This window comes from Budorcas taxicolor, chromosome 24, assembly GCF_023091745.1.
Source record: "Budorcas taxicolor isolate Tak-1 chromosome 24, Takin1.1, whole genome shotgun sequence".
Lineage (NCBI taxonomy): Eukaryota > Metazoa > Chordata > Mammalia > Artiodactyla > Bovidae > Budorcas > Budorcas taxicolor.
The window spans coordinates 2,921,660-2,934,401 of record NC_068933.1 but is presented as its reverse complement, the minus strand read 5'-3'; the positions used below and the strand labels follow the sequence as shown (position 1 = coordinate 2,934,401).

The 12,742-nt window shown below is 40.9% G+C and overlaps 1 protein-coding gene across 1 annotated transcript in view; it reads left to right on the top strand.

The window, feature by feature from the left end:
- The window catches only part of CSMD1 (CUB and Sushi multiple domains 1), a 1,658,099-nt gene that overhangs the window by 1,305,212 nt on the left and 340,145 nt on the right, over positions 1–12,742 (top strand). Inside the window, exon 23 of the mRNA XM_052661250.1 lies at positions 5,432–5,588. Coding sequence (XP_052517210.1) covers positions 5,432–5,588 — 157 coding nt within the window. The remainder of the gene's footprint in view (positions 1–5,431; positions 5,589–12,742) is intronic.

Below are 12,742 nucleotides of genomic sequence, written 5' to 3'. Positions count from 1 at the left end.
AAGAGAAATATCAACAGCCTCGATATGCAGATGATACCACTCTAATGACAGAAAGTGAAGAGGAACTGAAGAGCTGCTTGCTGAAGGGGAAAGAGGAGAGTGAAAAAGCTGGCTTAAAACTCAACATTTAAAAAACTAAGATCATGGCATCCATTCCTATCACTTCAAGGCAAATAGAAGGGAAAAAGTGGCAGCAGTGACAGATTTTATTTTCTTGAGCTCCAAAATCACTGCAGACATTGACTGCAGCCACAAAATTAAAAGATGCTTACTCCTTGGAAGGGGAGCTATGACAAACCTAGACAGCATATTCAAAAGCAGAGACCTCACTTTGCTGACAAAGGTGCATATAGTCAAAGGTATGGTTTTTCCAGTAGTCGTGTATGGATGTTAGAGTTGGACTATAAAGAAGGATGAGCACCAAAGAATTGATGCTTCCTAACTGTGGTGCTGGAGAAGATTCTTGAGAGTCCCTTGAACAGCAAGGATATCAAACCACTCAATCCTAAAGGAAAACTATCCTGAATATTCATTTGAAGGATTGATGCTAAAGCTGAAGTTCCAATACTTTGAAGTTTCAGTACCTGATGTGAAGGCCAACTCATTGAAAAGACCCTGATATTGGAAAAGATTGAAGGCAAAGGAAGAAGTGGTTAGCAGAGGATGAGATTGTTAGATAGCATCACCAGCTCAATGGGCATGAATTTGAGCAAACTCCATGTGATAGCGAAGGACAGGGAGGCCTGGCATGCTGCAGTCCATTGGGTCACAGAGAGTTGGATATAACTTAGCAATGAGCATAACATAACATACAGCCTTTAAGGCAAACTTTTAAGAACAATTAATAATACTTTGGTGTAGGTGATTGATTAGAGACACTGCATTAAATATATATTGATGAGTATTATTGGAATGGAAGGAAGCATTTGTGATTGTGTACTGTTTAAACATGTTGATTATAATAAAAAATCAGAACAAAATCTTGCTTACCACATTGAATCCCAGAAAAACTGTCAGTCATCTGAAGTGCAGAGATATTTTGCAAGCATATATTTTATTGAACATGCTAATAAATATCAAAGTGTTAAAAAGTTTCATGTGGGATTATCTTAATTTTAATTAATTTTATTGGCACATAGTTGTGTTAGTTTCTACTGTCCAGCAGTGTGAATCAGTTATATGTATACACATATCCATTATTGATGCTATATTTAAAATAGAAAAGCAATGAGGACCTCCGGTATAACTTAGGTAATGCTATGCTCTTTGGTAACCTAAAAGGAAGGAAATCCAAAAAAGGGGATACAAGTATAGAGATTATCTTAATTTTTTATCTTAAATGCTGTTTACATTGCCCCCATATAAATGTATGATTTATACTATACAAAGGCCACATTTTCTATGTATACACACTCCCACACATATAAACATGGTGTTTCCTTGTTTTGAATGGAAAAATCATGTAAGAGAAGATGATCATGATGGTGTGATCACTCGTCTAGAGCCAGACATCCTGGAATGTGAAGTCCAGTGGGCCTCAGGAAGCATCACTACGAACAAAGCTAGTGAAGGTGATGGAATTCCAGTTGAGCTGTTTCAAATCCTGAAAGATGATGCTGGGAAAGGGCTGCACTCAATATGCCAGCAAGTTTGGAAAACTCAGCAGTGGCCACAGGACTGGAAAAAGTCAGTTTTCATTCCAATCTCAAAGAAAGGCAATGCCAAAGAATGCTCAAACTACCACACAATTGCACTGATCTCACATGCTAGTAAAGTAATGCTCAAAATTCTCCAAGCCAGGCTTCAGCAATACGTGAACCGTGAACTCCCTGATGTTCAAGCTGGTTTTAGAAAAGGCAGAGGAACCAGAGATCAAATTGCCAACATCCGCTGGATCATGGAAAAGCAAGAGAGTTCCAGAAAAACATCTATTTCTTCTTTATTGACTATGCCAAAGCCTTTGACTGTGTGGATCACAATAAACTGTGGAAAATACTGAAAGAGATGGGAATACCAGACCACCTGACCTGCCTCTTGAGGAATCTGTATGCAGGTCAGGAAGCAACAGTTAGAACTGGACATGGAACAACAGACTGGTTCCAAGTAGGAAAAGGAGTCTGTCAAGGCTGTATATTGTCACCCTGCTTATTTAACTTCTATGCAGAGTACATCATGAGAAACGCTGGACTGGAAGAAGCACAAGCTGGAATCAAGATAGCCGGGAGAAATATCAATAACCTCAGATATGCAGATGACACCACCCTTATGGCAGAAAGTGAAGAGGAGCTAAAAAGCCTCTTGATGAAAGTGATAGAGGAGAGCGAAAAAGTTGGCTTAAAGCTCAACATTCAGAAAACGAAGATCATGGCATCTAGTCCCATCACTTCATGGGAAATAGATGGGGAAACAGTAGAAACAGTGTCAGACTTTATTTTTTTGTGCTCCAAAATCACTGCAGATGGTGACTGCAGCCATGAAATTAAAAGACGCTTACTCCTTGGGAGAAAAGTTATGACCAACCTAGATAGCATATTCAAAAGCAGAGACATTGATTTGCCGACTAAGGTCCGTCTAGTCAAGGCCATGGTTTTTCCTGTGGTCATGTATGGATGTGAGAGTTGGATTGTGAAGAAGGCTGAGCACCAAAGAATTCATGCTTTTGAACTGTGGTGTTGGAGAAGACTCTTGAGGGTCCCTTGGACTGCAAGGAGATCCAACCAGTCCATTCTGAGGGAGATCAGCCCTGGGATTTCTTTGGAAGGAATGATGCTAAAGCTGAAGCTCCAATACTTCGGACACCTCATGTGAGGAATTGACTCATTGGAAAAGACTCTGATGCTGGGAGAGATTGGGGGCAGGAGGAGAAAGGGGCGACTGAGGATGAGATGGCTGGATGGCATCACAGACTCGATAGACGTGAGTCTGAGTGAACTCCTGGAGATGGTGATGGACAGGGAGGCCTGGCGTGCTGCGATTCATGGGGTCGGAAAGAGTCGGACACGGCTTAGCGACTGAACTGAACTGAACTGAAGGAGAATGCCATGGTTAAATACAAAGAGGGAGGTTAGTTTTGGAAAGAGCTCTGGCGGGGCGGGGGTAGCAGCTGCAGGCCTAGGGCTGGTTTCAGCATTGTCATTCCAGGATTCCTTGCGATGTCTTCTAACTGGTACTCAACTGCTCCCTTGGCTGTTCCACGCAGAGCATATGGTGCTGATTATGCACCAAGCCCTGGGGAGATTTTGTAGTGCAACTAGTTATAGTCCTGCATTAATGTGAGGCCCAAGGAACCTTTTCCTAATGACTGAAAGGGACACTTTGATTCTAGCTGCTTGTAGATGAGGAAATACACTAGGAAGTGTTATCTTGAGCTAAAATTGCTCATTACTAATTTCATTGGCATTAAAAATCAATGCCTTTGCCTTCCAACACTATGGGTTGTTGCTTGTGATACATGTGAAGCATGAATCCAGATTTTCAACTTGAGAGAACTGACAACATAATATCTGCACTTGTCAGTTTCTTCTTCATTCAGAGATTTTCATTGTCAAGCCCAGTGCTAATTGCTGGTGATGTAGACAGATAAAACAGAATTACTCTTCTGCAGAAGCTTGTAGTTCAGCATGGCAGTGGGTCAGTTCTTGTGGTTGTAGATGAGAGGGTCCTGAGCACTATTCACTGTCTATGTGAGCTATTTAATCTCAGAGAAGCACTCAGACAAGCCAGGATCAATGGAGGTGACCAGCAAATGATGCTTCAGAGCTTTGAGGACTAGACCTAGGCGTGTGTTCATCTGCTTTAATGCCCCTCCTCTCTACAGATTCTTGTGAATCACAGAGAATTACATGGCATGTGGGGTAACATAAGACCTTGCTGGAGAGGCCTGGACACTATTTTTCAGCCAGAATGCTCTGGATTTAAAAGTCTTTATAATCTGTGTGTCAGAAACTAAAGCATGTACATTAAGCCAAACAATGATTTGTCCAGTACTAACTTGACGCTAGTAAAGGGTATTTGATTCTCCTACTCGAGCATAAGAGTATTGAATTAAAATGCAATCCAATCGTGAACCATAAAATTAGTTCTTCCAAATGTGTCCTCTCTGTTTAGGAGTGTGTGAACCTGTATGTCAGTCTGTCAAGCAGCACTCGTGGTTTCCATGCACATCAGAAGAGCGATGGGAGAGGAAAAGGAAGAGTTAATCTCTGTGAGGGAACTAGACAGCCCTGGGGGTGGCTACCAAGCACTGTGATAAGCTTTATTTAGTTAAGACTTTTTCATCGAGAAAAGCTGGATGTTCTCCAGTATGATGTGATACATTTGCATTCTTTCTTCTAAAAAGCCCACATCCATACCAGTGGTCCCTTGCTATGAACACTCATGATGTTCCAAGAGGCAAGTTGCCGAGCCTTTCCCATAAGTGTTCCAGTGTTGACCACTTACTGATGGTGTGAGGGCTCAATGCTGAATTCCACTAGAATGTAAACACAGTTTTTCCAGCATTAGGAGGGTTCTGTCCATGCCCTAAGATTGTTTGACTGGGGCAATGTGGCTGGCACCCCTGTACTCCCAGTGTGGACCTGAGAAGGCACCACTTCATCTCCCTTGGGGCCTTTCTGGTAGCTTACATGGTAAAGAACCCTCCTGCAGTGCAGGAGACCCAGGTTCAATCTGTGAGTTAGGAGCATCCCCTGGAGGAGGAAATGGCTCCCCACTCCAGTATTCTTGCCTGGAGAATCCCATGGACTGAGAAGCCTGGCAGTGTACAGGTCATGGGGTTGCAAAGAGTCAGATACAACTGAACCACTTACAGTTTCACGCTTTCGTTTCCCTCACCCATGATGTCTACTCAAAACCACGCCCGGTCACTTGCCTTCCAGACACTCAGGGTGTCCACTCAGGCTGTACAACCTAGAAAGACAGAGTCAATCACCAAGTGCTTCAGAGCAAGACCAGACACCAATTCCTCTGTTAGGACAAATTCAAAGCTGAAGTCACCGCAGGCACAGGGATGAGAAAGTGGGACAAAGCTTCGGTGCCACATCCTGTGACACGTTCTGATGGAGAGAGGACATCCCCACTGAACCGCGACACAAGCATTCAAACTCTGTACGCGAATTGGGAGGGAGAGAATATGGTAGCCCCTGGAACCAGGAAGTGCAGGCGCCTAGTGATTCCATTTTACATGAACAGAGAGAACTCAGCTTGATGCAGATAAACGACCTGGGCACAAGTGGGATCTTTTGTCTTTAATGTAAAGGTAAAACAGAGGAAAAACGATGGTCTGGCAGTGTCCACTCAGCTTTCTATAAACTGTAGCTTTCTAAAGAGTTGTATAAAATCGTGTGTTTCAAAGTTTGGATTTCTTGTTAAAATTGCTGGCATATGAACAGAACTCAGTGACCAGGGTGCTTGTGCTGTGGGTTCTCCTCAGGTCTACGATGGAAAGGACAGCTCGTCGCGGCCCCTGGGTGCCTTCACTAGGAACGAGCTGGTGGGGCTTGTCCTGAACAGCACCTCCAACCACCTGTGGCTGGAGTTCAACTCCAATGGATCCGACACGGACCAGGGCTTTCAGCTCACCTACACCAGTAAGTGCTGTGCAGGTTAACCCTTTCACATTACTTTTATTTTCTCAGGATACAGCTGTTACTTCACTAATATGATACCTTCTAAATATCGATTTTTTTTTCTTGGGCCCCCTCCTGTGTTTTTGGATCACTATTTAATTCTGTGAATTGTTCTACAGGCAGTAAATTTAGACACATTATCAAAAGCAGGAGTTTGAAGCATATTTATTTAGGCATATTCATATTCTCTTAACATGGCTGTACGTGAAAAGAAAATATCATGACACTGAAGAGATATTAGGGTTAAAGTGATTGTGATTTAATGCACCTGACAAAAATTCATAGACATATGTATGAAAGATTTTGAATGAATGATACAACTGATAGTAATAGTCTTTGAATGCCTATGACACATTGATACTTTCTGTTGTATCTATTACATTCTATGCATTCTGTAAGATAGATTATATGTGTGTAAAATATAATAAATAATTTATACATATAAATACACAGGTACACACATATTGGTGTGTGTATCTCAACTCTATGTTTTAAGCTCTTTCTTCTCACAAATAATTTCCTATGAGAAAACTAAACAGAAGTAATTGCAGCATGTGTCCAAGTTATCAGGTAATGAGTCAGTAGAACCAGGATTGGATCTGTAGCTCACACTTTTTTTTTTTTTTTAACTTAAAAAAAAAAGTATAAACCAATTAGCAATGTTGTGATAGTTTCAGGTGAACAGCAAAAGGATTCACCCATACACATATGTATGTGCGTGTGTGTGTCCATTCTCCCACAAACTCGCTTCCCATCCGGGCTGCCACATAGCACTGAGCAGAGTTCCCTGTGCTACACAGTAGGTCCCTGTTGGTTATCCATTTTAAATATAGCACTGTGTACCTGTCCATCCCAAACTCCCTAACTATCCCGTCCCTCCACCCCTCACCCCTGGCAACCATAAGATTGTTCTCTAAGTCTACGTAGCTCACAGTTTTAAGCAGTGTTTTTGTGTCCCCTATTAATATAATTAATATAAGTTAATATGGAAATGCCTTTTTTAAAAGAAAAATAAAGTTTAAAATGTAGCTATTTGGTATGGGTAACTAATTAAAATTGAGTAATAAATTAACTAAAATGCTTGAAGTCTATAAGACAGCCCAATTCTTCACTGATTTGATGATTAAAAATCTTTGTGATACCAAATACTATGACATAGGAAATTAAAATTTTTGGATTTTGAGCATGAAAGTATGTTAATGATTATCAAGACTGATTCCTTTATCTGATAGATGAGCAAATGAAGCCCTGAAAAAGATAATAACTATCCCAGACACAAAGCTAACCCAGATGCCCTAAAGGAAGATTAATTGCCTCAAATCCCCCTTGGTAGGTGAAATTGCATTTGAAGAATTATAAGCCTTTTGGGAAAAACAGAATTACAGTCTCAGGGACATGATGAGAAAGCAAATGTTTCACTTTCATAAAAATAACCATTTAAAAGACTCCATGAAGTGAAACCATATTAGTTATATTGTATGTAAATAAATTGCTAGCAATTATATTACAAAATAAATGTATGATTATAATTTTTGTTTACTAGAATTCTAGTTTTCAGAATTTCATGCTCAAAAACATTTCAGAGTTCTTGTCAAGCCAGTTTGCTCTGCTTGCAGAGAAAATGTAAACCAGCCTGATCTCTTTTTATTCCTGCTGTGGGTTTTTCATCAAATGCTCATCAAATGTAACTTATTGCTTGTATGTGTCAATACTCACTTCCCAGCTCTTACCCTGGTCTTGCAGTTTAGACAAACATGGGTACTAGAGAAGGAGAATAGTGTGAATACTCTCCAGGTAACTTTCTGAGTTTCCTGGAGTAAGGGCAAGCCCCAGGACACCTGGATTCCCTCCGCCTCTTATATTGTGTTAGCTTCTCTGATAAATCGTGCTTCTTACAATGCTTTGTCAGTGAAGAGCTGAAAACCGTGGTCCTCTCTCTTCTCCGCCCTGGTGTGGCAGTTACTAAGTTTCATAGAAATGTATCATGTTTGATACCTTATACCACATTATTATTTCTCAGCCCTAGTTACCCCATGCTATTTTCCCTCTAACAATTTCAAAGGAGATAATTTATTTTTTTTTAAAAAGAAACTTTTTATTTTATATTAGAGCATAGCTGATTAACAATGTTGTGATAGTTTCAGGTGAAGAGAGAAGGGACTCAGCCACACATATACAATGTCAATTCTCTGTCAAACTCCCCTCCCATCCAGGCTGCCACATAGCATTGAGCAGAGTTCTCTGTGCTATACAGTAGGTCCTTGTTGGTTATTCATTTTAAGCCTAGTAGTTTGTACATGTCCATCCCAAACTCCCTAACCGCCCCTTCCCCTTATCCTTCCCCCCTGCAACCGTAAGTTTATTCTCTAAGTCTGTGAGTCTCTTTTTGTTTTGTAAGTCCGTTTGTATCTCTTCTTTTTAGATGTCACATATAACGAATGACACGGCATTTCTGCTTCTCTGTCTGACTCACTTTGCCCGGTATGACGATCTCTAGGTCCATCCGTGGTGTGCAAATGGCATCGTTTTATTCTTTTTAATGGCTGAGTAAAATTCCACTGAATGCTGTGGTATATACGGACCACATCGTCTTTATCCATTTTCCTGTCGATGAACACTTAGGCTGCTTCCATGCCTCAGCTATTGTGAACAGTGCTAGAGGGAACACTGGGGTGCATGTAGGAGAACAGCAATTTTAAATTTATGAACATTCATTTCGTATAGTCTCATGGCCATGCAGGAGACATCAGGAAGCAGATTCACACCTGCTGGAGTTTATAGTCACTTTGTTTCTTTATCACTGAGATGGGGGCTACTGAACTGTTTCGAGAATTCTCACTTTCCCTTTATTTTCCAAGTGGCATTGAAGAAAGCCCACATACCCTAAAATCCTGTGACTGGAGTGCCATTAGAGGTTGTAGGCTTCATCTGTGTGTCATGCTCACCTTCCCTGGTCAAGAAGACTGGCTTCAGTGTGTTATTCTCAGTCCCTCCAGCCAGCACGTGGTGTTTGTCCCTGGGTCTCCATGTCACTCTCCAGTCTGTTAGAACTTTTTCTTTTCCTCCCATTTCTAAGTAACTTTGAGAAAATTTGAAGCCATGGATCTATTCATGGGCACTTTCCAATTATGTGAACTTTTTTTTAAAATATAAATTTATTTATTTTAATTGGAGGTTAATTACTTTACAATATTATATTGGTTTTGCCATACATCAACGTGAATCTGCCACAGGTATACATGTGTTCCCCATCATGAATCCCCCTCCCTCCTCCCTCCCCGTAGCACAAACTTTCTAAAAGAGTAAGAAAGAAATATTGGTGACAGCATCAATTTAGCTCTTAGTCAAATCAACTTGATGGGAGTAGCTCTCTTTCCTGCCTGTTTCCCTCTTTGCCCTCCCCTTCAGTCCCTGGGTGGGGAAGATCTCCTGGAGAAGGAAATGGCAACCCACTCCAGTACTCCTGCCTCAAGAATCCCACGGATGGAGGAGCCTGGTTGGCTACAGTCCATGGGGTCACAAAGAGTCGGGCACGACTGAGTGACTTCACTTCACTTCACTTCAATATTACAGATGCTCCCTGGGTACAAGTCTTGTTTCCAAGATTTTCTTGGAGCTAGAACACACTGCCAGATGGAAAAAAAAAAAAGATATTTATAATATAGAATGGATGGTACTGATGGTTATAATCAAAATATTATTAATTTCTCTTTAAATTCTTAGGTTTAAACACTCAGTAATTAAGATCAGTCATGGGTGTGCATTGGAAGGACTGATGTTGAAGTTGAAACTCCAATACTTTGGCCACCTCATTTGAAGAGTTGACTCACTGGAAAAGACCCTAATGCTGGGAAGAATTGGGGACAGGAGGAGAAGGGGACGACAGAGGATGAGATGTCTGGATGGCATCACCAACTCGATGGACATGGGTTTGGGTAGACTCCAGGAGTTGGTGAGGGACAGGGAGGCCTGGCTTGCTGCGATTCATGCGGTCACAAAGAGTTGGACACGACTGAGCAACTGAACTGAACTAAGAAATTCCAAGCTCATTCAATATGATTGAATACCCTCATCAACTCTTCATCTCTAAAAGGTGGTTTGGAAATAATTTTGTTGTTATTGTTCAGTTGCTAAGTCTTTCCAGTTCTTTGCAACCCAATGGACCACAGCAAACCAAGCTTCTCTGTCCTCCAGTATCTCCTTAAGTTTGCTCAAACTCATGTCTATTAATTCAGTGATGTCATTCAACCATCTCATCTTCTGTTTCCCCTCCTCCTTCTGCCCTCAGTCTTTTCAACATCAGGGTCTTTTCAAATGAGTTGGCTCTTCAAATCAGGTGGCCCAAGTGTTGGAGCTTCAGCTTCAGCATCAGTCCTTCCAGTGAATATTCAGGGTTGATTTCCTTTAAGGTTGACTGGTTTGATCTCCTTGGTATAAGGGACTCTCAAGAGTCTTCTCCAGTACCACAGTTTAAAAGCATCAATTCTTTGGCGCTCCAGTTTCTTTATGGTCCAAATCTCACATCTGTATATGGCTACTGAAAAAACCATAACTTTGACTATACGGATCTTTGTTGGCAAAGTGATGTCTTTGCTTTTTAATAAGGTGTCTAGGTTTCTCATAACTTTTCTTCCAAGGAGTAAGTGTCTTTTAATCTGTGGCTGCAGTTTCCATCCACAGTGATTTTGGAGTCCAGGAGAATAAATGGTCGAAAACCGTTTTGAGCAAATTATTAAAGCTTAAGGCTATTGGAAGACACTTTCAACTATTTTCAAAAGACTTTTGTAATTGCCTCTTGCTAGTTAATTGCATTACTTAAGGAAACATTCATATTTAAATGTTTCAAATCCATAATTAATCTACACACAAGTGGATTAGAAAATGTCAACAGAGAGTAAATATATAGCTTGAAGGTTTTCAAATGAGTACAAATCATATTTGTATATCCTTTAATATTTAGAGCATACTCCCCAGTACCTTGTAATTTTACCATCTTGACAATTCCGGGTCTTGATAAATAGCCCCCATAACTCTCCTTCATAAGTTAGAAACTTTTAATTTTCCAAATATGTAAGTGCTTTGCTGAAACATCCACAGACAGGTTGTTGCAGCCTGGATCCCATCCAGGTCTTTTCAACAAAGGTCAGCACTGTCAATGGCCTTGTTTTAAAATATTTCAGATGATCTCACAGATGAAATCCCCATTAATTGACTGATATTTATATATGTAAAGGCACTAGCAAGGAAGGAAAGCCAGGCATCTTTGGGACAAGTAGGAATAAGTATATTAGTGCCAACTTAATGAGCAAGTACTGATTTCCGAGCAGAAAGTTAGAGCAGCGTACAGCTGGGAGAGCAATATCTGGTTTTAAAACAAAAACAAAAACACTGTGTTTTCTTACAGATTTGTCCATTTTCATAATAGATTATAGTCCTCTAACGCTGCAATTATGTCAAATAGAAGCATAACCCATAAGCTTGTCCAGATCAAGAAGTGTGGGTGCTTGTTTTTTAATTCCCCTCTGTGCTTCACACAGGTGTCTGATCTGCAGTGTAAAAAGCTTAGACTGGATCTCCATTATTCACACTGTATTCTGCAGGGCACAAAGATTCTGCAGAGCTTTCTCAGGGCAATAAGAGCTTCTCCTTATTTAGCATAAGCATTTTGTTTTATTCCAGTGATTATAACATTCTTCAAATGTCAGGAAAAGTCATATTGCAATGGATTGCTATGTCTTCTAAATATTTCAGCAAATATTTTTTGAAGGAAAAAATATGTGGAAATTTTTAAAAATCCTTGTTGAATTCAGAATTCTTTAAAAAAATATATCGACCCCTTTCGATTTCTGAAAGGACGTTCCCAGAATAGACACTCCTCAGAAGCAGTCTCCCACATGATTCTCTGGCCATATACAATTTACTGATTTAAATAAAGGGGAGTGAACAAAACTCAGTCACAATTCAACAAAAATTCTTGCTCTCTGGGGGTGTTGTGAAAGAACTGTGTTTTAGACCTGTTACTCAGGGTCAGTTTGGTAGGTCTGTTTGCCAGTTAATCAGAGACTGTCTATGCAATACTTGTGTACTGAATGTCTAGACTGTACTGAGACAGAGAAAGCAAAAGCCGTGGTTCCTGTTCAAGGATAAATAGCTTAGTATAGTCAGGTGTCACCCTTGTTGAACCCTGGTCAGTACAAATGTGACTGCATCGTCACACTGTCAGGTATGGGGTGGACCAGCAGGAGGTACTGCCGGAGTCGGATCTTGGCCCTGATTCCCATCAACCATATGCCAAAATCCTTTGATTTTTGACCCTAATATATTTGACCCTTACTACATTTCATCTTTATGTGAGTTTGTTCTTCTCTCCAAGAAAACTATAGTTCCTTCAGGATAATATGTGATTCTAATATCCCAAGATTTAGACATATATGTGACATATATATACACACACATACATACATACACTGGAGAAGGAAATGGCAACCCACTCCAGTATTCTTGCCTGGAGAATCCCAGGGACGGGGGAGCCTGGTGGGCTGCCGTCTATGGGGTCGCACAGAGTCGGACACGACTGAAGAGACCTAGCAGCAGCAGCAGCAGTAGCAGCAACATATATATGCACACACGTAAATAGATGCATATATAAATACATACACACAAAAGTATATATATATATATCAGTTCAGTTCATTCAGTCATGTCCAACTCTTTGCATGAATTGCAGCACGCCAGGCCTCCCTGTCCATCACCATCGCCTGGAGTTCATTCAAACTCATGTCCATCGAGTTGCTGATGCCATCCGGACATCTCATCCTCTGTCATCCCCTTCTCCTCTTGCCCCCAATCCCTCCCAGCATCAGAGTCTTTTCCAATGAGTCAGCTCTTCGCATGAGGTGGCCAAAGTATTGGAGTTTCAGCTTTAGCATCATTCCTTCCAAAGAACACCCAGGACTGATCTTCTTTAGAATGGACTGGTTGGATCTCCTTTAGAATGGACTGGTAGGATCGCCTTGCATTCCAAGGGACTGTCAAGAGTCTTCTCCGGCACCACAGTTCAAAAGCATCAATTCTTTGGCGCTCACCTTTCTTCATAGTCCAACTCTCACATCCAT